A 26,492-nucleotide genomic window follows, 5' to 3' on the forward strand; every position below is an offset into this window, starting at 1 on the left:
TGTGTCTCATTCTCAAGAAAATGTGTCATTATTAGTGGCTCAGTCTGAATCAATTTCTAATAATTATTTATTTAGTTCAAATCAATCTATTCCTACCACTGTAACAACCATTTAATCTAAAAGTGGAAAAAAAGAAGGAAAATGTTTTCGTGTTCTATTAGGAATAAACAAGCGAGACAACCTAGTTCAAAATATACTGAATGTCATCCTGAAGTGAATATAGAGGCTGTTAGAAAATAAACTCAAAGTCAGCCTGAAGTAACTAGTAATAAAAACCTATGTGTTAATCAAGTAGCTGTAATTAAATAGAATTAAATAGGAACACAAGTTATATTATTACCTTAGACTATAAAGACTTTATCTAGTTTTAAATATGGACCAAATATAAACTATTCAAAGGATAAAACTATAGATTTAGGACCTCGGTTCCCACGCACTTAATGCCGCGCTCTGAAATGGAGAGATGAGGCTAAAGGAATGTTCTGTAGTTGTAAATCCAGCTTCCTACCTGAGCCTCTACACAGTCTCCTTACCCATCAGCATTCAACGGCAGATCATTTTCTTTCTGCTGTCCGTAAGTACAATGGATGATTCCAAATGTAATCTTTTGGATCCAGAGAGGTGAAAGAGGGTAATTTTATGCCAACTTTCAAAGTGCAGAGGCAAGTCTACCATAGAATAGGAAGCTTTATAGCTGCACTTAATCAGCAACCTTCATATATTCAGATATACTTTGTAGGTGAAGATAACCCTGAAAACGAATTTTATAGCGGAATTTATCAAGGTATTAATGCAGAGTTGATTCATCAAATTTAGAATTTGCTTCATGAACTCAACAATAAATTATATTTCAGACTTTAAGGCTTCCGTTGATTGAGTTCCTAAGGAGCAGAAAGCGTTCCATAGTGATCAACGTTGATTAAAAGTCTTTTGGAGAACATAGAGATCGGTTTAATGCTCAGATGACTAAAGAAGTAGCAGTTCTTATCATTGGACAGAATTTTATAAAAACGGATACCGTTGTCAATAGCAGAGACACCAAATTGATTCGAATCAATGAGACGCACCGTGCCTATGACGCGCTGCAATATCCTCAAATGTTCTGTAGTGGAGAAAATGGTTGTCTTATTAATATACCAAATCTGATGATATACTGAGGCTACAATAAGACTTTTTCTCTTCAGATTTTTACAGCTATAGGATAAGGGATTGTGATGGTGAAGATTTGTATTGATTGTTATTTCGCAATATATTAAATCAATTTTGGTAGTTATGTATGGGAAAATTGAAACTGAAAGATTTAATTGTATTCGTTACAACGGGAAAAAATTGAGAAGTGAGGAATATATTTACTTTAAAGACGCCATTATGAGAAATAATTTACAGTTATCAGAGATAGGTAAAATGGTTTTGTTTCCATCTTCCTTCACTGATGGGGTCCTGTTACATGCATGAGCAAACTCAAGATGCTATGGCATGTGTACGTCATTACATATACCAGATTTATTTACTGCATTTACTTGCAATTAAAAATGGCCATAAATAGCAAATATTTTAGCCCCTGGTCAGAAATAACATGGTAGAAATGACATTATACCGAGTGTGTTCCATTTGAAAGTAAACAAATGATGAATCTTCTTACAAAAGGTTGCATCTTTGACAAAACAAAATATCACACGTACACTATAGAATGACACAAATTTAGACTTCCTTACATTCATATTATTTTAGAGCTAGTAGAGAAGATAAAAACATATTATATTGAAAAGGTTTTTTTTTTCGCTGAATTACCCAACCCTGATCTTGATCCTGCCCTTTCTGAAATTATAAAAACAATTATAATACATGGACCATGTAGATCTCTAAATAATTGTTCTTCCTGAACGCTGGATGGTGCCTGCACGAAAACATTTCCAAGGCATTTTTGAAGGAAACTCAATCAGGAACAGATAGTTACCCTAAGTTTCGTGGAAGATCTTCCGAATATGGTGGGGTAACAGCAAATACAAATGGAGTTGTTGTCAACAATGGGTGGATGGTGTCATAAAATGTCATTGTGTCACGTACTTTCAAAGCCTATATAAATGTTGAATTTTGTAATTCAGTAAAATCAATAAAATATATTTGTCAGTATGTTAATACGGGATCTAATCAAGCAGTGTTTCCTGTTGAAGATATTTACGAATTGACTAAATACGACGCAAGACCATATATTAGCACTACTGAAACAGTTTGGCGCATTCTTTGTTTTCCTATTTACGAGAGGTTTCTTCCTGTTATGCATTTTGCTGTGAATATATAAAATGGCTAAAGAATTTATTTTACTAAGGACAATATCATTAATACGATCAATAACATTTGGAAAACAGCACATGGCTTTCTTGAACTCTGCCCATTACATGTAAGGTTTTCTAGGGATATAAAAAAGTTTTAGGTCGATTGCATACTGTTTATCCCTGCAATACTGAGTGTTATTCCCTACGTCTTCTCTTGCATGAGATCCGTGGTCCAAAGTCATTTACGGCTCTAAAAACCGTAAAAGATGTGGTCCATTCAACGTTTCAAGAGGCCTGCAGAGAAACTGGATTGCTGGAACATGATGTTCACTGGGATCGAACTTTAGAAGTAGCCTCAATTTCTGATTCTCCTAATAAAATTCGTGAATTGTTTAGTATAATGTTGGTTCTCTGGCAAGTTCGAGCTCTATGAAATTGTGGGAGAAATACCAAGACAATTTATGCGGAAGACATTAGAAGACAAATTGACAAAGAACAAGGAAAATACTTAAATATATCTTGACATTGTTTATAACAAATGCCTAATTCTTCTTGAAGTATGGTCATTTCTACATCAGGTACAACACTGGCATATTGGACTCATTTCACCTTCACGAGAACAAGGGACTATTATTATTAATCGTCAGTATCTAAGTGAATTGGTTTGCCGAAGAAGTAGCAGAAAATATTTAAAAATTAAATCAAGAACAGAAAGAAGCCTATAAAGAAATATTGAATAGTGCCGCGTCTGACTGTGGCCAATCGTTCTTTCTTGATGTTTCTGGTGGGACAGCAAAATCATTCTTAATAAATATATTGCTTTCGAAAATTAGCAGCGGAAAATATATCGCTATTCCTGTTGCTGTTGGCAGGCGGGCAGCAAGCACTACTTGCCAGGGACAACAATAGTGTAGGGCCTACACAGTCCTTACTGCGGGCTGTTTGCAGCAAGGACTACCTGCAAGGGACAACAACAGTGTGATCCTGCACACTCCTTACTGCGGAATTGCATCTATATTAGTTGACAGAGGCAAAATGGCTCACTCTGCTTTTAAATTACCTCTAAACATGAATCATTCTGATAATACTCTTTGTAACATCACTAAACTGAGTTATGTGGCTCATGAGAAACTAAACTGGTCGTATGGGATGAATATACAATTGCTCATAAGGATGGTATAGAGGATCTCAACAGAATTATTAAGGATAGGAGAAGTTGCAACCGAATTATGGGTGGATAAACCGTTCTTTGTCCAGTAAATTTAGAAAGACTTTGTCTGTTGTACCACGAGGAACAAGTGCCGGTGAACTAAAAGCCTGTATAAATCATAAATTTTATGGCCTCATTCCAAAATGCTATATTTGAGCATTAATACGCACGTTCATCTGAAACATGACTTGAGAGCAGAAGATATTTTCAAAACTGCTCATTGATATAGGTGACGACAAAATTTTGGAAGAAGAAGGAGGAACAAATATTCTGAATATCCTTGGTGATATTGTTGAAGATTTGATAACCTTGACTGATAAAATATATATCCAGATACCTATCAGAATGGAGTAGATAGCGCTTCGTGGTTGATGGAAAGAGATATTCTCATTCTAAAAAAATAATCAGCCAAAATTAATAAAAAAATATTTTAAACAAACTGCCAACTAGCAATGTGAAGTATGAATCCGTTGATACAGTAATAGAAGTAGACGATGTTGTACATTATTCAATAGAATTTTTGCATACTCCCGGAATACCACCTCATATTCTTAACCTTACAATTGGGGCACCAATATTGTTATTGCGAAATTTAAATATTTCAAAATTGTGCGTTTACAGACTTTAAGTTAAAAGTATATATAAAAATTTTATCGAATCTTTAATTTCAACGGGAAAATACGAAGAAGAAGTCGTAACCATCCCAAGAATTCCTCTGATGATATCAGATTATCATTTTTAATTCAAATGTTTTCATCATCCTGTTACAGTTTGCTATGCCAAGACTATTAATAAAGCACAGGGGCAAAGTTTCAGAATGGCTGGTGTGGATCTGAGAAAGGGTTGTTATTCTCATGGTCAGTTTTACGTGGCATGCTCAAGAGTCTGTTCACCGGACAACATGGTTATTCTTCAGCCAGAAATGAAAACAAAGAACGTTGTTTACAAGGAAGTTTTAAGTAGGTAATTATTAATAAATAATAAATGTATTTATATATGTAGCTTCACCTATATACTTACACATTACTATAACGCATTACTTAATAATACTAATTGATATAACTCAAAAAACTTTCCAAACTTCGTACTTTGGCTTGCAAATATAATTAAATTTTACAAAGGTTTGCATATACAGAGCTCAGTGCACCAGAACGCTATGCAAAGAAACGGTTATTCTAACCCGTCAACGACGAGTACCACAGCTAGTTTATATATATAATTGGCCAGTTTTCAGTATATATCAATAGGTGGGTGTTCAGCGGTAGCATTTGCTATGTACCCAACCAGAAGACCAATCATGTTTCTTGTCGACATTGCACAACCCTCGCAAATTTGATCAGTGATCGCGAAAGCCAGCGAACCTTATTCGTTTAGGCTTGCTGGTTAGAATTTCTCTGAGAGCAAAGGAATTATACTTCGTTGAATAAATAATTTTTTTTGAGTTATGGATATAAATTGTTAGCGCACTTTTTAACGTAAAGAATTAAATGATATTAAAGAAATATAATTTTTTAATTTATTTTGTTTTGGAGTGCCAGTTAGTAGAGAATTTGTAAAACGATATTGTATAAAATTAAAGACATTTGCAAATTTACTGGACAGAGCGATTTTATTTTGATGACAATAGTTGAAAGTAGTTGGAAATTTTTCTTGCTATAGTTTGCCTTGATATATTTAAATTTTTCTTTAAATGTTTAGAGCATTAACATAAGCGATTTTTTTTATTGTGACTACATTTGTTTGAAAAGTTTCTGTTATTTTACAATGGCAAATATGATTTTTATTGAATAATTTTCATGGTTTACAATTTAGAAAAATAATATTACATGAATTATTACCGTACGAATAAACATATATCGTATGTTGACAACTATAGTCAATTATTTTTTTAGATGGACCAAAAATAAAATACAAGAATACAATTCCTGATTATTATAAAGCAACATAACGTAAACAATAAATTAGAACGGTTCATTAATTATAGTTTTCAGTGTAAGGGTTTATCTAAATATTTTATAATTGTGAACTTCCAAGTTACGAATTAAAAATATAGTTAACACGGTTTTTTTATATATTTTACAGTCTGGTTTTCTCAGCAAACACGCAGAGCTAACCTCTAATTTGGCCAGTAACGATTGCTTTCCGCGTCTTAAAACGGGTCACGTTCTTAGCCTCCTGTTGCTACCAGAGTCACTTCTTGTTTTCTAAGGTGCCGGGATCGTAAATTTTCACTCAAGTTTCACAGAAGCTCAAAGCAAGTTTCTAAATTCTTTGCACTGCACATTACCATAAACTAGTCCGTAGTAACCGCTGATGTTGGCTGTTACAAGTTATTTTATTCTTTCTTTCAGAGAGTAAAAAAAAACAAACTATAACGCTATTTTCATATTATAGATTTTTATGGTATTGAGAAAATTAAAAAAATAGTTATACTAAAAAAATACACGAGAGAGAGTAACAAGTAATATATAACCTCGGTAACGAACAAATTCACGTGGCTCGTGATGCAAATACACTTATAATACGAAACTCGGACACGAAAATTAAGGTAGAATTCATTGAAATAATGGTGAGCGTGATAAATATAAACGTAAATTGTATTTTCAACCACCTTTCTGGACGCGAATCACAGTTATTTCCGCACCCGCCGCTAGAAATCTTTGCGGAAGCAAATATGTATGTCGATTTTAAACTATATAATGCGGAATTTTAAACTATGTAATGAAACGGCTACAGTAAAAAGTCTTGAAAAAATTCTAAACTCCGGCTTTGGACCTGATTTTCGACAAGCATTTTTTTTTTTAAATTCTAACCATGTTGCTAAAATTAACTGAATACTATAACTCAAAACTATAAAGTCTCTCTTTGTCTTTGCGAACTTTAGTGTTCGATATCCGGTACAGATGGCAGCACTGTGGTGGTTACACTTTTCCGTTCCTTGAATTCCGTTGCATTCACGAAATTACTTCCACCTAGAGCCGTATACCTATAACTAAGTCGTTACACATAAAAATAAAAGTACGAGTCGATTGCTTGACGCAAGGTAAGAGACGATGCTTTTGACGTGACAACGTCTAATAAATCGATGAACGCCGGCTGCACGCACGAAAAAGGAGGACTCATTGTCCCGTTATGCACGTTGTCCCGTTACGCTTTGTCCCGTTACGCTCATTGTACGCTTGCGCCGCATCTATCTCTCTTCCACTCGATTTGACTTTCTCGAGGCACATTAAACTTGAAACACTCCCATTCGTTTCCTACTTTTCTTATCATCGTCCTATCCTTAACAGAAAAACACAGATTGGAAGAAGTTAAATAGCAAACATGTATAAAAGTTATAGTTAAAATAATCTCTTCGTTAAAGTAATAAACATATTTGAATTAATGAGTGCAAATACAAGTAAATTTATCAATTAAATTGTAGATTTCATTTCAGTCCTTCTTTGTATACATACAAAATAGTGATAATTCAATAAAAATTATTCAATTTTATTCATAAAAGTATGCAATCATTTCATCAATGTTTTGTTATGACGTTGTCACGTTAAACTATCGTCCGTAAACCGACTTAAAAAAAAAAACAATTTTTTTATGCGTCTTTGTCTCAAAGGCGTAACACATCTTCGGCAAGAAGGTTACAGGTTCGTCTTGTATTCGACTGTCCCACTGGCCTGCATGGGCCTGGACTGGCCCGGCCTCGCCGAAAGTTAGCGAGGAGATACATAGAGGAGGTTCTTTGTTCCGACGCGCCTTTCACCTGCGGAGAGTCGCTGTGCGTGTTGCGTAACGAGTGGCGATCTGTAGCGAGTCGGCGGGCGCTGTCCACCGCCACAGCCGCGCGGCCCCGCAAGTAACTACGTTTCCGTAGTCTGTCTCGCGCTTAAGCTGGGTTCACAGTTAAAAAAAAAACAGAAGCATAGACCTATGCGAAATCTCACAATTTAAATCTTTATTTTAATTTCAGCCAATGAAATTTCTGTTGGTTGTGTCAGTAAATAACTATACTAACTAACAGATGATTATCCCACGACATATGACCAGAAGTCTGTGAACACAGTTGTTCAAGTCATAAATTTATTTGGGTTATTTAGTTTTTTTAGTTTACCATTATACCCGCGAAACAATGTTGTAAATTACTTACATTAATTAATAGTTACTTTATGTAAGTAATAGCAAATATTAATTTTTAAAGCCGGAATAACATTTATCTGATCATTGTTTTATCTGGACAAATTCATACCACAGTGTTTTTGATAGCTATAGATTTCTCTTAGTCCCGCCAAAATTGCATACTGCTCTACTCTCATGGGCTGTTGCGCAATGGGTCCATAAAGTAAATATATATATTAATTTCCTTCCTAGGCAAATCAGTAGGTTTGAAAACATGGAGGTGAAATCTTGTGCACACGATCTACTGTTACTGTTATTTTTTGCAATTATGCACCCAGCTTTAAACTGCAGTAAGATGGCACCCACTTTTGTCAAACTGGTACTATCCAGATCGTTAACATTTAAATTGTTATTAATGTGCAACATCTCAACTCTCAGTAGAATTTGGTAAGAGTTATTTCGTGAATGGAACGGAAGTTGCACGGAAAGGAAATGTGTAACTATGGTTGCTGCCATCTGTAAATGATGGTGTGAACCAAAGTTTACAAAGCCAAATTAAACTTTATAGAATTAACTTTTTAATAATTTTTAACAAGATGTGTAATATTTTAATACAATTACTTGTCGAAAATCAGGTACAAAGCCGGAGTTTTTTTTTCCAGTCTTTTACGTTTTTATGGGAGCCGTTTCATTATACAGTTTAAAAATTCACTCTGCTTATTAAATTATTAAATATTCAATGTAGCTGCTCCGGCAATGAATTCTAGTGGCGGGTTCGTAACATGCGTGTGATTCGCGTCCATAAATGTAGCTGAAAATACAATTTGCGTATATATTTATCATGCGCTGTAATATTTAAAAAAAAATTAACTATCAATTTCAGGTCCGAGTTTCGTATTAGAAATGTACTAGCATCTGCCCGTGACTTCGTCTACGTTGACTTCAGAATTGGATCCAGAGAAAAGTTAAAAATATGAGAATAATAATATAACTGTATAAAACATATCGTTGTTATATTGCTTTTAATTTGACGAACACATTTTAAGTTAATATACTTTTGTAGAAGACATCATGATTTATAATTTTTCTACCAGTACGTGTAAGTTTTGGGCACATAAAGCTGACCATGTGAGAAGCAAGGGTTGCCCAAATGAATTCCTGCCACTTTCGGCGTTTGGCACTGGGGCTTATTAATGGTCATTGTAAATTTCGTCTTTAGGGGAAATTGTAGCCTAAAATTACTTGGGATAGTAGGGATTCGGGGTATCGACACGCTCTCTCCTTTAGCTGCTCCGGTAAGAATAGTGGCCTTTATGATATTCCTTTCCAGCTCTGTGACACGTAGCCAGGTGCCATTGCACAGTATCGGTGCATCAATATTGCGCATCAACAGAGCTGGGAAGTCTACCTGTAGCTCCAGTTTATGGGAATTGTTATAAGTGCCTTTATTATGCTAGCCGCCGTGAGCTCCACTTAAGTGGACCAGTTCGCACCGAGGAGAAGAATATGAAGTTGGCAGACCTTACTATATGATCGTGTGACAGACATAGAGAAATGACACACATTCACTATTTGTATGTCTATGACATATTATTTTTCTGTTATAAAAATTTATATATAAATTTTTACTTAATTATGGATAGAATTTCATATTAATAGTTGGCCTATGTGTTAATCCAGTTTATAAACTTTCTATATGCCGAATTTCATTCAAATACGTTCAGCCGTTTTTGCGTTTTCACATTTATAACATTAGTAGTATTTGCAACATGATAACACGTTTTTGCTCGTAACCGAGGTTAGATTTTACAAATCTCTGGTGAGTACTAAAAGTATTGCTGAAATTTTTTGGTTATAAACTTATATTTGATTGAATGTTAGATTATGTTCTTATTAAATATGAGATAGTAATTATTACAAAGTTTTATGCATTTTTCTAAGCAAAAGATTAAAAAATTTTTAGTTCTATTATTTTTTGTATATCCTAACGCAGTGGTTCTCAAAAGGTGTTCCGTAGAACCCTGGGGTTCCGTGGCAGAGTCACAGGGGTTCCGTGAGTCAGGACGAATATATATATATATAAATACATCTATAAATCGATGTGTGTATGCATGTTAACTATGGAATCCAAAACAGCTGGACAGATTTTGTTGAAATTTGCTCTTCATATAAGTCCAGTGGGCGATCCTGTTAGGTTTGGTAGCGATCGGATTAACAGATATTTTGTGCAATTTTGTGTCATATTTTAAACACAAATTAATACAAAATTTAATTTTATCTATTTTTTTTAGATAACTGAACATTCAGAATTTAAAGCGATATAAGGGTGGCTAGTGTTATATAAAGCAGGCACAATTATTGTCAAATATCTTCCTTTGATGGAGTTGGGGTTCCGCCGAATGATAAGTCGATTTTAGGGTTCCCTGGCCGAAAAAAACAATTGGGAACCGCACACTTGCATTCACTGATTATACAATAACAATTACCCCTCTGCGTGCTTTGATCTAACTCACCCATTCTGGGGGATCTGGTCCGCGTGAGGAAAAAGCTAATTATTTCTAGATGGCCGATAAGCAAGCTTACTAATTTTCTATCATTAATTCATTAACTAAGAGTAACACCATTAGCAATCGGAAGATAGGTCAACATTTTTTGCATTAGGGGACAAGGCTGGAGTGTTTCTTGTAGCCAAATAACTACAATATTCTTCTATTAAAAAATACTGAAGGCTTGGGTACAGAAATCATCAGCAAAGCACAGTGAAAAAAAATAAAAAAATTTTTTTTTTAAATTTCTGTTAAAAACTTCAGTAACTATTTGACTCCTTCCATGCTTAATCAGAAGTACTCAATGAAAGTCCAAATGCGTAAACGTGATTTTTCGAGTCCTGTATGACTGCATCACAAAGTTGAACAATGTGTGATGAACGCTATTAAGAGTGTATCCATGTTCAACATTATTACAAATGATAACGGCTACAACTTCATAAAATTATTCTTAACGATCCAGCATTCAAGATTTTTTGGCGTTGACAAATAGTGACTATTATACAGCTTACTTGATTTTGAGTACAAATTCAACAATACTTATTATTAGCTACTTGTGTTTGTTATACCATACACAACATGCAATTGGCACAACAATGGTTCAGTAATCAGATAACTCACCTCCAAAAAGGCCATCTAGTTACGATTAATGGTAGCATCTAACCCGAAATTTTCGTAAATGGAAAACGTGGTGGACGTTACCGTGAGCTAAAGTATTTTCTCCGGGAGCTACAGTTTCCCTCACCCAACTCTCCATTCTCATCACTTAATCCCTCATCGTCACGTATTGTCATTCATACAAAGCGTATAAAAGGAAAGTGGCAGAGATTGTTTCTTTTTATGGTGCCTTTTGCATGCATATTTATTATGTGTTTTTTTGACAATACTGGGTCTTCAAACCCAACGGAATGTCAAGATCTAATAAAACTTATGAATATGAGCAAGAACTGTGTGGCATTTTATGGCACTTGTATTTTTCATGCGAATTCATCTATAAGCGTTATTATAAACGTTCTAGTTATATTTTCGTCATTATCTTATATATATAAATATATATATATGAGATTATAAGTGTCTCAATCCAATGCTATCAGATATTTTAGTAAGTAACAAGGTAAATCGTTTTAATCCACTTTTAGTTTTAAAAAAATTTAAATTATAATTATACTTCAACACGATTTCAGTCCAATAAAACAACGCACAAAAGATTATTGCTTTACATTGTCATAAACATATCAAGATTCCTTCCGCAGTAATAATCGAATCACTTAATATGTGAAAATAAGTCAAGCATTATTCAAGTAATGACTTAAAATTTCAGACTATGGTGCGCAGTTTTACATCTGTTTTTGATTAAAAAGTTAGTAATATTATTTTACCAGACTCTATTTATATACTTTACGACATTGAGTACCCATGAAAATAAATATTAGAAACCAGTTCAAAGTAAACATGAAAAAAATCAAGAAGTCTAAATAATGTTTTAGTAAAGTTATGCATTAAGCAAATATAAGTAAATCTTAAATATATCGTCTTCAATATAATCTATTTTATTTTAAAAATCGAATTATATTATAAAAAATCTTTATTTCTCCTCTTTAAAAGCTTTATTATTTTTTTCACTCAGATATAGCTTCTACAATGTTTAGGTGTTACTAAGAGACAAACAAGTGTTGTATATATAAGAGTTGGTTTTAATTATTTTTTTTAATTTATTAAGGATGTTATAATTACAGTCATCCTTTATAACCAATGGGACCATATTATTATGAATGACAGTTGTACGTATGGAGTACGTGTGTATGGTATATTATTTAAGTTGTAAATTAGTGGCCTTACTTTTAAAACTAAATACAATTACTACAAAAGCTATATTTATATAAATATTTAAAATACAGAGAGTAAAATCTTACAGCTACCTATTAAACAGAATAACATTTGGTCACTTAGGTTAGGAGTCATCTTGGTCCGTGCTCTAATTATAACAAAGTATTTAAGGTAGTTCTATTAAACAAGTTTTTAATCTGAGAAACACTTAAAAGTTTTAGTTAAATCGCATCACTAACAACACTACGAGCATAAAAAAGCTTGACAAATTGATAGTTGCCACGTTCCTAGTAACAATTTTCTTATTTTTTCTTTATTTAAATGGAAATAATTTTTCAAACTTCAGTTGTTTCGATTTAAATTTCATTGGCATTTTTCAGTGAGTTATGAATAACAACAAACGTAATCACTTTGTATCGTAATTCTTACAATTAATTATAGCTATTATAGTTTTAAGTTCGGTAGGTAGTCGTAATTATTAAAAATCGAAATGCTGTTATGTTGTTAAAGCAAATACTTCCGAGCTTTGCAGGTTTATACTTTTTTCCTGTTTGAAAGTATTATTGTATTTATATTATTAACGTTTGATAAAAATTCATAAAATAAACCATAAATATAAGAAAACTAATTCATTTTCTATACATAATTTGAAAGTCTATTTATAACGAAAAAAAATTATTTTGCAGTTAGAGTCACTAAACAAGGACCCAATGTAACTATGCATGAGATTTTCTTTAATTTTTTTTTTTGAGAAAGAAGAGATTGCAAGTCAAGTAAAGTTTTCGTTTGGTTTATCGTATTCGTAGTGAAAATTCAACTCTTTTGGTATCTCGAGTGAACATAACAAACATTTTATTATGCGGATATCATTTAGAAAAGTTTATTGACTTATAAGTCTTTCGTTTTCGGTCCTTCCGTTTCGCGTCAGCAGGACGAAGCTCGCGAGATCTCGTAAGCTATCATAATGAGTCATTTACTCAAGAGCTCGATCTCTGAACTCCGCCGTGCCGACAAGAGTCTCTGATGAGGCGGCCGCGTCATAGTCGAGACGAGAATAGCACGAAGACGAGGAGGCGGAGAATTAGAGGATGAGAACATGCTACAAGGTTTACTGAAACAGTTTGGTTTATTTTATACGTATCTTTGAACAACGCGCCATAAAGTCCTTCCCAAGTAGGACCTGTCTTTGAATAACAGTGCTTTAATACTCTTATGGTCCAGAACCAATTAAATAATCCTGACACTCAGGCAACGCTTTTAAAATTAAATAGACCCTAACATGCCCTGAAACCAGTAACAGACAAGTAACAGATGAATAGTTTTATCATGTGCTGTAAGTGAACTTTTATCTTCAGTGTAACTGTAATAAGAGAAATAACGACAAATTGTTGCAAATATTAACTTTAATTTTTTTGTCCCGAGTTACCTACTTGAAGATATATCAAGAAATAGATTGGTGATATAAAGTATTAATTATACTTTAACTTAGCCCACGTACCAATGCAAAAAAATTGTTTGCGATCGGGGTGACGTAGAGCTATAATGCTTGCAATTATTTATAGATATTCTTAAAACTATTTACACATTTTAGTTCCATTGGGTTCACAATAGTTGAAAGCTTACATGAAACAATTTTAAGTAATTATCAAGCTCCGGAGGAATATTATTGATTGGGGAAGTTGAAAATAATTCGCATGTCTCTTGATCCGCAAGCAAATCTTCCAAGACGTGCTGATACTTCTAAGACTGCCATCTCTGGGAGTGAACCAAGTAGAATGTTAGAAACCCTGTATTTAGCGCAAAGGCCTTTCACTACTGCCTTCTGACTTGAAATACCGGTTGAACGGTGTTCAGAGCCTTAGAATGTAATGAGTAAGTGGACATTTCCTGCCGATAGCTAGACCACATTGGAAAGGTTGACTCAAAAAAAAAATTATATTAATATGTCGACTTCGGTGTACTTGACTATGGTGGCTACAAAAGGAATGACTGCACATTTTCCTGTAAAAATATTTATGCCTACAAATGTCCAAAAGCTGACATCTTACTTTTTAATTGACATATCAGCCTAACAATACGCTAGCAGATATTGAAGAGGTGAAATGTCAACGGAGATTTTCCTTGCAATCATCCTAAGAGAGAACCTACTTCACCGTAAACGATTTTGATAGGTCTTAGAAGAAAAGTAAATGGTTAGGTATAAACAAATATATATGTACACTGATTGATATACCGAGAGCTAGTACGTATATACACAATTTGGTTGGTAGTTGATAAAGTAGTTAAGTTAGTTTTTATGTCAAATCAATATTTCTTTACTTGAGATTATTTCTCCTTTATATGCTCAAAATTTTATTTGAAAAATATTCCATATGATCTGGTCATCAATATACAATTCACAATGAATTTAAATGAAAACTGTAACATCTTAAGTTAAGGAAATTTACTGAGATAATTGAATTGGTTTTCTGCAAAATTATACATATGTTACAAATAATGAGTTAATATTATTAAAATAATTAAAACACACTATTTTCATGTTTATAATAAGTTCATCGCCAAATATTTTTAAACGATTTAAAATTTTCTCTGTTTAAGAAAATGCATTGGCAGTTTTTCTTGCATTTTACACTCTAAATTAAGGTGCCATATATGCATAATTATTTAAAAAACATTTTCTCATATTCCATTTGTCGAAAATGTTTCGAATGTTAGTAACTCAATGCATGCTGCATTGAATAGCTTAAAACGACTTTCATATCATTCCTACTAAATAAGTTATGTATTTTTTGATCTTCAAGCGCTATATTTTATCCGTTGCACTAATACATGGTTGTATAAAAATTTGCATTAGACTAAGGGTAGAGATACTATTAAGATGGTTTGAAAGCAATGTAAAGAATTTGATAGTAAATAAGTTATGATTATTTTTTATTTTAACACCTGATTTTACAGTCATAGTTTAAACCATTATAAACTGTTTAGGCCAAAGGGTTTACTAATGTCAAGAATTTTTGCAAAAATTATAACTGATTTGATATTATAACTACAAAAAAGTTATGATTATTTGGTCTTCCTATACATGTAACGGAAAATATATATATTTATTCTTCTTATTCCAACCTCTGGTTCATTCAACCCCTTGCAATAATGGGTTGTCTTATCAAAATTGTTTCAGACCAAAGTTTTAGATAATTTTTAGAAGATTTACAAGTTATTCATATATATTTCATATTTTATCTAACTTGGAAGTAGTATATTCTTTTAAAATTTTAACCTCTGTATAATTCACCGTTAGCAGTAATAGTTGGTCCAATCAAAATTGTTCGTGCTAAATGTTCTAGATAATATTTATGGTTTACAAACAATTTGAGAGTATTTGATAGTGTAGGCCTACTTACCAAGGGAGTTATTGATTTTTTCATCCATCAGTCCCTGGTATTTTCCACCCCTTACAGTATTGTTTGGTAGCATGGAAAATTATTTATGACGAAACTTTGTAGATGAGATAATATATTAATGATTCTTAATAAACCAGACCGGATTTAATAATTTCACATAGCACAGAAATAATGAATTTAAAAAATTTATATTTATATCCATTTATTTTTCAACCCCTTGCGCGAATGATTTGTCTTATCAAAAATGTTTCAGGCAAAAGTTTTAGATAAAAATTATACTATTTACAATTCATTAGAACTGATTTCATTGAATGTACACTCAGGGAGCTATGAATATTTTGTCCTTTAACCCCTGTTTATTCCACCCTTTACTGGAATGGTTGGATATATCAAAAAATTATTCAGACTTAAGTTTTCGATATTATTTAAAACATTTAAAATTTTTTTGAATGGGTTTAATAGTGTACCTAGTCAGGGAGTTATGAATTTTTTTGTCATTCGGACCTTCTTTTTTCTACTCCCCTGCAGTAATGGTTGGTCGTACAATTTTTTTTCAGACGAATTTGTAAATAATGATTTTATGTTTAATAATAAATAAGAACGAACTTAATAGTGTACATAGTACGAATATAATTTTTAAATTCTGCTCCTGTTTATTTAAACCCTAGCAACAATGGTTCGTCTTATTAAAAAATGTTTCAGACAAAAATTGTAGATAAAAATTATAGGATTTACAAGCAGTTTGAATAAACTTTTTTTTTTGCCCACTAAGGAAGTTATATTTTTTTTTTGTTTTTTTCAACCCTTATTTTCCACCCTTTCCATTTATGGTTTATCAAATAAAAAATATATTTAGACTAATTTTTTGTGTATTACTCCCACAAGTTATAATACGTTCTAACAGATGTGATATTCTATATATCATAGGAGTTATAGCGATTTTTCTGTTTTCCAAAAAACCTTCCCCTTTTTACCTCTTTGGTCGGATTTTGACCATTAACGTACTCGATCGATATTTTACTTTTCTAGATTTTATGTCTAAATTTGAAGAGATTTTTGCAAAATTACGGCAGTTATCGTGTTCATAATAAGTTATATATATATATATATATATATATATATATATATATATATATATATATATATATACACACTTATGAGTTGAGGTTGGTTTTGGGGTCTATGAAACGAAAAACCATATAAATATTTCGCTACAATAGGTAGTCAGTCTCTCTTCGAAATCTACCAAAAAAATTGCAGATGCCTAGTTTTAATGTCTCTCAAAAAATTAAAAATCAACTCGATGCGCAATAGTGTCACTATCGTAAGGATAAATACCTCATTGTTTGATCAACAGCAAAAACCTGTTTTATTAATTGCAGACCAAGATCAAAAATAATTTTAACTATTATTGTTCAGTTCCAAAACACTAATAAAAATGATTATTTATAATAAGTTTATTTGGTAATATTAGAAACATAAATTACCCTGTAGCTGAAGTACTTATGTACTGGAAATAGTTTCAAATAAATATTTGTTTCTATCTTCTAATACAAACAAATTTACTCACGGAAAATTATTCTAATTAGTACTTTCATTCAAAAAAACCAAGCAAATATTCGAAAAATTATTTCACAGCAACTATCCAATACTCTACAGGGATAGTAATAATCTGAAGCGAAATAAAACACTAGTACGTAGTTGTGTGTGGTGCTCGTGCCATACTAACAGCGCGAATTTATCAACCCACCAGTGTTTCCAAACACGTGCCCGCCTCTAATTAGACTCTCAGCTTTACAAGAAGCCACTTTATTAGCTCCTGGATGGTGCTCTCTAGACCCTTGTAGCCTTGAAGAGCAACTGAGCATCGCTTTGCTGTAGCTATACTGCATTTCATTCTATGTTATATGCTGGTTATATACATAAAATATTTTCATAAACACAATAAATTGGTCAACTATTTAGAATCGCTATTTGGCGTGTTTCTTCATAGCTAATTCAATGACAAAGATAGATATTAGTGGGGATGAGGCACCGCCATCTTGTATTATTCTATCTTTTTGCTTTAATTCTAATTCTGAACTTTGTAACCCAAATTTTGGAATGTCAATATATTAATAATATTTCCCACGCTTTCTGTAACTTTTTGCAAAAACGTGATTACCAATAGGCAGTCTGTAAGTGACGCGAGGAATTAACATGAAAATTCACGCGAGCCACTCAAAATACAATAACCTCAAGCCACTGTGAATACCATTAGACAAAGAATTAAATTAAAACATGTGCTCCCGCAGTTCAAACATTATCACGTTATATTTATTTTCGATTCATTTACCCTGTAAATTGAACATACACAAGTCTATAATTTTTAAGCTAATAGAGTTTGTTTGAAAAATAGATTACTTTAAGTAGAAATTTGGGAAGCAGACGTGTTATTAAGGATTTACTGTATTCAATCTTAGTCGTGTATCTGCAAGGATAGCTATAAGGTCAACCTTCACGTCTTCACAAGGTGCATGCCTGAATTTGTTTCCTGACGAGCGCAGACTTTTCGCTCTCGCCTTTTAACTTTTGCAATCTTTCTCTGATAATGAAGTTTTATGCACATATGGTCACTACCACAGATTAAGGAAGAGTTTTGAAATCAAATTCCAGTTTGATAATGCTTTTCATTGCTTACACAACGCTTTGGAACAAAAAATAATTAAATAAAAGTCGTTCAATAGATTTTAGACAGTAACAATTATCATAACTTGGCTCCGTTCAAACATAGTAAACAACTTTGTGGAATCACTGAACATATTAGTGGCTGGCTGATACATATAGCTAATGATTGACTTTAGATATTGAATTAATATTTCAGAATGTCTATGACTGGATAATGACTATCAGTAATAACTATGTAATGATCTTTGAAAAATTCATAATGTGTAATCTTTCTTCCTTAACGATGGAAAATTTTCAACATTGAACTTTGAAACATTGCTGTGGCATAAAATCATGTTTAAACCAAAATGCCGTCTTTCACTTCCTATATATCTTCCCTTACCAACGGAAATTCTACAGGGCGGCAGCCAGTTAGTTTACGGATACTGAACTAACACTATAAGTCACGAAATGCTGAAAATATTTTATGTGTTCCGGAACGTAGAGGTTGAGAATTATTAAAATTTGAGTTTGCCATAGGTACCGTAGATTAATTAAGACATGGCAAAGCTGAAATATAAGGTTTTCTCAAAGCATCACTTTTTTCCGTACACTTCTACACACTGGATGTTCTAAAGCTCAAAGCCAAACCGAGAACAGCTAAAAGGCTAATTAATACAGGTTCGAAATTTATAAAAGTTCAAAAAGTGTCATAGTTTTAAGACTTTTTTCAAAGGATTTTTAATCCCAACCCTGCATCTAATTATTAGAGAGTGGGGCAAAAAATTTTTGCTACTCAATCATAAATACCCTCCTCATGATAACAATTCAAAATAAAATAAAAATTGCTATACTTTTAAGGGAAAAAAAATTTGAACGACAAATGTAGCAATATTTTTAATAGGGTAACTGGCTATCTACACTGAAAATTATTATTTTTAACTAAACAAGTGTTTTGCTTTAAATAGCTGTCTTTTCAAATCACATGCTGAAAAAACTTTCCTAACTAAACACATTTTTTCATTTATAGGCCTCTTTTAAAATTACTTTCTAAAGTCGCAAAGTATTTTTTCAGAATATCTATGACTTGTCAATTTTATCAGATTAAAACTTTTGTGACATAATTCTTCCAAATAATTTCCCCCCTAAAATATAGGATATTTGATTTTATTTTGAATTGTTATCAAAATTAGGGTTATTTATGATTGAGTGGGAAAAAGTTTCAGTCACACTATCAAATAATGTAATGCAGGGTTGAGATTAACAACTTAAAAAAAAGTGTATAAACGCGAAAACTACGACAATTTTTAGACTGTAAAGATATATTTTTTTAATCATAACAGGGATTAATTATCGTGATAGCTTTTCTCGGCTTGGCTTTGAGATATGAGACATCCAGTATGTAGTGATGTAAGTAAAAAATATTTTAAGCTTTGTGTAAGCCACATGTTTCAGCTTTGTTACGTACAAATTATGTTACGGTATGGCAAATTATTAGATTAAGTTTCTAATAATTTGGTGCAGGGTAGGAAATTAAAAAAGCTATTGTAAAAAACCTAGAACTATAAAACTGCATTTTATGAATTTCGGTTATTTTTATTCGGAACCGTAATGTACTGGCCTGCCAACTGTTCTGGACTGAACGTTGAGTTATGGGGCAGCCCGTATGTAAAGAAGCCCCTCCCACAGTACGCTGTTGAAAATTTTGAGCTTCAATTTACGAAGAACGCTGTTTACAAATTATCCAGAAATACTCAAAAATTTACGGTTATCTTCCTATATTTACGGATATGGAGATCACTTTCTTTGAATATGAATCTAAAAAAAAAAAATTCTTTTTAAATTAACAAACCTTTTAAGAACCTGTTGTGGACACTATTTTTTGTCCACGTGCTAGGTTATCATTGGTTGGAACGAACAAGATAAATCAGAAATCAAAATATGGCGTAGTTTCTAAGAAGATTCAGTTCTTTATAATTACGAAGAAGTATTCGTTTATTTGAGGTTAATTCTTCGTTGCAAAGTCCGTAAATCTACTGTAACTATAACAGTGAATCCTGACCGTCGAGCTCGCGCGCGGAGCACAGGGGTATGTCTATTCAGGTCTGCGCCGCGCGCGGGGACAGGGAAGGAAGTCGCCTGCCACCGCGGCGATGTCTGTTCAGGTCTGCGCCGCACCTCAGGGAAAAGAAAGGAAGTATATTGCTACCGCGGGAGTCGATTTGCGTCCGGAAGCCGTCATGTCCGCCGCTCCGTCGTAACGAACTGACCAGTTCTCGGAGACCGCGCGCGCACTTTCACCGTCTATCCACGAACCAGCGTGATTGTAGGGCGTCGAGTGTTTCAGCTCATAATATTTAGTTTTTTTTCTCTCACAAGATTGTAAATGAGTTCATAATATAACCTCATTAATTTTTTTTAATGCGTTTCCTAATAATTGGATTTTTTTATAATTAAGTGCTGATTTTTATGTCGGATCTAATTTATCATCTAGTGTTATACATTTACGGATTAACTTGGATTAATAATCATTATTTTAATCATATTATTCATTAAATTTATATATACCGATTAAGTTATCTCAAAACCATAGAAACCAAAGTTATTCATGATTTTGGGAAAATGGTGTTTGATAGTATTTAAAGACGAAAGCTACATACGAACGGTGCGAGACTCTTGCAAGCAGAACAGTTAAATACAGAAGAAGAAAAATATAACTAAAGAAAAAAAGAGAAATGAACTAAAGAGATACATACATAATATGAACAGCACGGACGAAAACAGTAGGGTGTCCATGGCAAATTAGTTGCAACGTTTCGGGAACTGGTGTCTGCACCCGTCGTTAGGCACGAACATGTTCAAATGCTAAATTTAACCCGCTAGGAAACAGGAATGACTGTACTGAAAAGAAATCCGATAGTAACGATACACTATGAGCGAACTAAAAACCCAGGTAGCGCAGTAATGCGGACTGGCGGCCAAGTCAACAGACGGAATACACCCGAAAAATAATCTGAACGCAAGAGGCTCGATCTGTGGCGAATTACAAAATGTGCCGAACCATGGAATGCATATTAAGGCCCGTTATATTTGGGCACACATACGGTGTGCAGAGCTTCGGAAAAAAATAAACATACGATTTCAAAACTGCTCAAGATATTAGAGCGGGGTATGTTTACCAAAAGAATTTAAGAATACACTGAGAGCGTAAGAGTAGTGGTAATGTGTGATTCGTGAACGATTCGTTTAAAATGTACGAAACTTTTGATCGAACAAATCAAAGACATATGATTCGTACGGTACGTAAATAATCTGTTATTTAAGAGTCGATAACTCTAAAGATGAACACGATATGGAGAATATAATACGCAGATAGAACGAGGAATCTGAACTGGCAGTCTGATTAATTCATAAAATGACTCATGGCGTCAGGACTAATAGCACACATTAATCACATCGTGCGCGTGTGCACAAGAGCAAACAATAACTAATGAAGAAAAAAAGGCGACAAAAAGTGTTCGAGTGGGGGTTAGCGACTCAATAAGTATCACGTTGCGATTATTATTCGAGCATCGTTTAGGTTTTGTTTACTAAATTTATCGGCGAGGGCTTTAAAATGTGTTCACACCCATGTTTTGTATCAGTAAGTTTACAGCTAGGCGTCTGTAATTTCAGCTATCCGTGCCGACAGATTACGATAACCAGCCAGGCGACAACGCCGGCCACCTAGACTTAACGGATACTCGAACGAGTTAACGAGTTATAGATATGTGCCGGATCCTGTTGCCGGTGATCAGAACGAAATGAACGAATCTTTTAAACGAATCATAACATGTAACTGATATTAATGAATCGATCCGGTCAATTCAATCGTTTTGCCCATCACCAATGAGTAGCTCTGTTTCCTCATTTCGATTTTCAACTGTATTTTTATAAAAATGAAAACGGCCAAAACGCGTATTTCAGAATTATTTTTTCAAACCACCCAAGGGTTTTGCATAACACCTTTATCTTCATGTCTCCGGCATATCATGTTATGGTTACCTCTCATAGTTATCTTAAACACGACGGTAAGACTTAGCGCCAGTTGAGAGGAGATACCAGCGTGTGTAGCACTTATCTCGCCTTACTAACACAAATGTATCCCTTAGGGCGGTGTTCCAAGACGTTCGGGTAAGGTAGTGAACGTGCGGATACAACCGTAATGCATCTCGCGATTCGTATTCCAGAACGTGTCCAAACCGAATCCCAGTAAGGAAACTAATCGGAAACCGTTTTAACAAAAGATGCCATGGGCGTGACTAGAAACTGGTTTCAACGCATTCTAGCGGACGTTTGGCAATCATCGATAAATTTTTTACGGAAAAAGCACTTAAAACAGCAGCACGATCTCACACAAAATAGAACTGCCTTTCTAATATTCTCGAATAGTTTTAAAGTTGCCATTATTTATTGTTATTACCACTAAAGTGCACAAAATATATGTATTTCAGGATCGCTCCGCTATCATGAAGTTTCACTTGGCACACAATAACGCTTGGTAGTTCTCGATGATCACAGAAATGATTACAAGCGAGTTAATGGCGCCGGACGCGGGTCAGCCATCTGGACGAAAAATCAATGAAAGAGTAGGCTCTGCGCGTGCGCGGAATTTGGGCAACAGATCGGCAACGGATAGGACACCAAAATCCGTTCCCCCAAAAACTAAGGGTCTAGCCTTGTCCTATAATTCACTAGGAACACGGTTAGGGTACATGTGTAGCACATTCAACACACCAAAACGGTATATCTGAGGCGCCGGCGCGGGCCGAAATGCTCACGTGCGACGCCGGCACTCCCGCGCGCCGGCGGAGTTGGGCAACTGTGGGAGTGTGGCGCGCGTGTGTGCGTGCGGGCCAGGAAGGAAGCCGCCGTGTGGCTGCCCCGAGGCTCCGGCCGAGTGGGAACCCTCTTGTGTGGGGGAAGCGGGGAGGGGAGGTGGCCGCCGGCGCCCGTGGAGGGAGGGCGAAAGTGCCCTCGTGTGGTTGCTAGTTAGGCGTATATAAGGAGAGCGTCCCGTCTTGTTCGTCACCCAGGTTCGGTCCGGTGCACCCAAAAGGCGTGCCAAGAACAAGCAGCATGAAGTTCGCCGTGAGTACACACACACACACACACACTACCTTCAGTTCTTTATATTATATAAATAAAAAAAACATGAGAAATATAAAACGCATAAATATTATGAGAATTTCAAAAATTAATAAAATTTTTTTATTAAACTTTATCCCAATAATTTTATCTAAAGTTGCTTTAATTTTTTAGAATATTTTTTAAAATCCTTATTTTGAATCGGTGTTCATGAAAATTTTTTATTTTTTTATTTTTTTTCAAAACTTTTGACGTTGTATATATGTTTAAAATGTTTGGTAACAAAAAAATAAAATTAAAATCAACCGGCAAATGAGAGTCGGATTTCAGCACCGATAATTATAAACGGTACGTACTCTTACCCTTAGTTGTTAAATTATTTTGGTTGGATGCAATTAATTAATACGTTTTTTATTATATAAAAAATATTTTAATCGTTTGTAAGCTCGGAGTTTAATTTTCTTATATATTTCATTAAGAGTTATATTTATATTAGCTTTAAGCAATCACATTGTATGCCTAGGTAAAAAAAAATGTTTATTTTTAAACACCAAATTGAATTTAGTCCTGGTAAAATGAATCTTGTGAAAATGATAATCATAACAAAAGAATACATAGTTTGTGAGTATTAAAATCGTTTCAAAACCTTTTTACGCGTAACAGACGGAAAACTAGTAAAACACTTTGAAATAAAATACATTAAATTTAAATATCCTTGCAAATTCAAAATATCATAAAAATAAATTAATATATTAATTTTTTTCAAACTTATATTTGTTTGATGAGTTGTGTTTCATATTCTCAAATCCATTCTTAGCTGATACTAGTACGGTTCACAGGAGATACGTCAGCAATATAAATTTAGCAGTATTGACAGAAATGCACATGTTACGTGAATAACAAGGCACCTTTATTAATTTTATTTCATTTGTAATTTCCTTATCAAAATAAAGTGTTTTATTCGGAAGATAATAATAGGGTATTCCTTCCTGAACCCATCAGAAGTAGAGCCTGAATTAATAATAGATATTATTAAGCATAATGTAAAAACAAATTCTGGGATGTGTAATTAATCAGATAATCTAAAAAAAAGTGATCGAAAGTTACATGTGCAGAAACAGCCTTCAGAATACAATTCTGTACGATCTTCAACAGTCACCTGTAAGTCATCCATCCACGGGGATAGCTTAAAATCTACCCAAAAACGTTTAGGCTGATTGATGTTTGTTGAATGTAACTTGACTAGACTATAGCAGTTATCAACAGTAGTATCGTTCTGCCAGTGTGTTTCTGTCAGGGGTGTTCGTGAACAACCTCTTCTAGTTGTCAGTGTTAGCAAACAAACATCATGCGATGCTTTTTTAGTGGCATCTAGAAACCGGGTACACCTTGTACTATAATTTTGAGAACTGTTCATTTTTGAGACCAAAGTTAAATGATACAGAAATCAACATAACAATAAGTTGTATGGGGAGTAAGAATGAGGTTGGGTGTTTTGTCCAGGCCCTCGTACTCCTTGTGGCGCTGTCCGCCGCCTGGGCGGAGAAGACGACGAAGAAAGACGACAAGAAGACGGAGAAGAGGGGCCTGTTCGGCCTGGGCTACGGCGGCGGTCTTGGAGGCGGCTACGGCGGCGGCTTTGGAGGTGGCTACGGCGGCGGCTTGGGCGGCCACGGCGGCGGCCTGGAGCTCCTCGGCGGCGGCCATGGCCTTTCCTTGGGCAGCGGCCTGGGCGGCGGCCTGGGCGGCGGCTACGGCCTGGGCGGCGGCTACGGCGGCGGCTACGGCCTAAGCGGCGGCTACGGAGGCGGCTACGGAGGCGGCTACGCGCTGGGGCCGGGCCACGTCAAGTCCGTGACGATCCACAAGGAGGTGCCAGTCGGAGTGCCCCATCCGGTGCCCTACCCCGTCGAGAAGCCCGTGCCGTACCCCGTCAAGGTGCCCGTGCACGTGCCTGTAGACAGGCCCTACCCCGTCCACGTGCCCAAGCCATACCCCGTGCCGGTGGAGAAGCCAGTCCCCTACCCGGTGGAGAAGCCCGTGCCCTATCCCGTCAAGGTGCCCGTCAAGGTCCACGTGCCGCAGCCGTACCCCGTGCACATCCCCAAGCCCTACGCCGTGCCCGTGGCCAAGCCGGTCGCAGTGCCCGTGCCGCAGCCCTACGTGGTGGAGAAGAGCGTGCCCGTCATCGTGAAGGGTCATGAAGGCTTCGGCGGCGGATACGGTCTAGGCGGCGGCCTGGGCGGCGGCCTGGGCGGCGGCTACGGCCTTGGAGGCGGCTACGGCCTGGGAGGCGGCTACGACGGCGGTCTCGGCCACGGGAGCAGCTTCGGCGGCGGCTTGGGCCACGGGGGCGGCAGCTTCAGCTCTCTGAGCTTCGGCGGCCACCACTAGATCCTACAACTCGCCCAGCACCGACGGAATTTTGCTCAACTACTCCACTTCTCAACGTCATCTCGATCGCCTTCTCCTCCGGAGGGAACAAGGGAGGTAGCAAGAAGCGCGCGTTCCTGGGTGCGGCATCACCGTCCGAGGGGACGACGAAACCAGCTCGAAGCGAATAGCCCGCCGGAAAGTTTCCAAGGCCCAGGGAATAATATGGGCCTAGATTTCCTGCTCTCGTCAGGAACGGATAGTTCCAAGAGGCGGGAGTTTTCGCGACTGGTAAACTCGTGGTTCCTCCAAGGGATGTTGCTGATAGTTCTATTTAACTTCTCTCACCATGTCATCCTTTATCATTTATAATTGTATCACTTTGTATGTAATTTTTCCTTTTTATTTTGATTTGTTCTACGGTCATTCATTCCATTCATATTTCATTCAATTTTTCCACTAAGTAGACTAGTGTTTGTCATACTTTGTACAGCTTTTTGTATCTAAAATAAACTATTTTTCTACAATAATGTTCTGCTCCTTTAACATTTATCTGTTCCGAATCGCTTACACAATATTGTATGGTTACATTGCACAGCTGTACGAGTTTAAGTGAATAACTTTAGGTAGCCTACTTGAAAACGTTTACTAGATTGAGAAGGCCTTGTTTACAACTTGAATCGATAAATATGTTGTTATATCACAGTTGTTATAAGTGAGGTATTAATTTGATTGGTTAAAAATTACATACTACACAAATATACTGTATTGTCATTCATGTTAAAAAAAAGTAATTTACATAATTGATTTACCAATCATATTTTTCTGCAACTGCACAACTTGATTTCAGCCATCTTTAAATCACTTTTTTTTTTACTTTTAAAAATGTTAATCAAAAGTAAAAATTTAAGATGTGCAATTGTAATTTATTTGCCAAACTGGTTTAGTTTAAATGAGAAATAAACCCATTGAAACA

General features: G+C 35.1%; 1 protein-coding gene across 1 annotated transcript; it reads left to right on the plus strand.

The window, feature by feature from the left end:
• The first annotated feature begins 463 nt into the window (after positions 1 to 463).
• On the plus strand, positions 464 to 26,492 carry LOC134535348 (uncharacterized). The gene is made up of 3 exons (XM_063374418.1): positions 464 to 574; positions 22,916 to 23,026; positions 24,647 to 26,492. Exons 1-3 carry the CDS (start codon positions 464 to 466, stop codon positions 25,535 to 25,537), a joined length of 1,113 nt encoding a protein of 370 aa, XP_063230488.1. The 3' UTR covers positions 25,538 to 26,492.

Source organism: Bacillus rossius, chromosome 8, assembly GCF_032445375.1.
Source record: "Bacillus rossius redtenbacheri isolate Brsri chromosome 8, Brsri_v3, whole genome shotgun sequence".
NCBI classification, from domain to species: Eukaryota; Metazoa; Arthropoda; class Insecta; order Phasmatodea; family Bacillidae; genus Bacillus; species Bacillus rossius.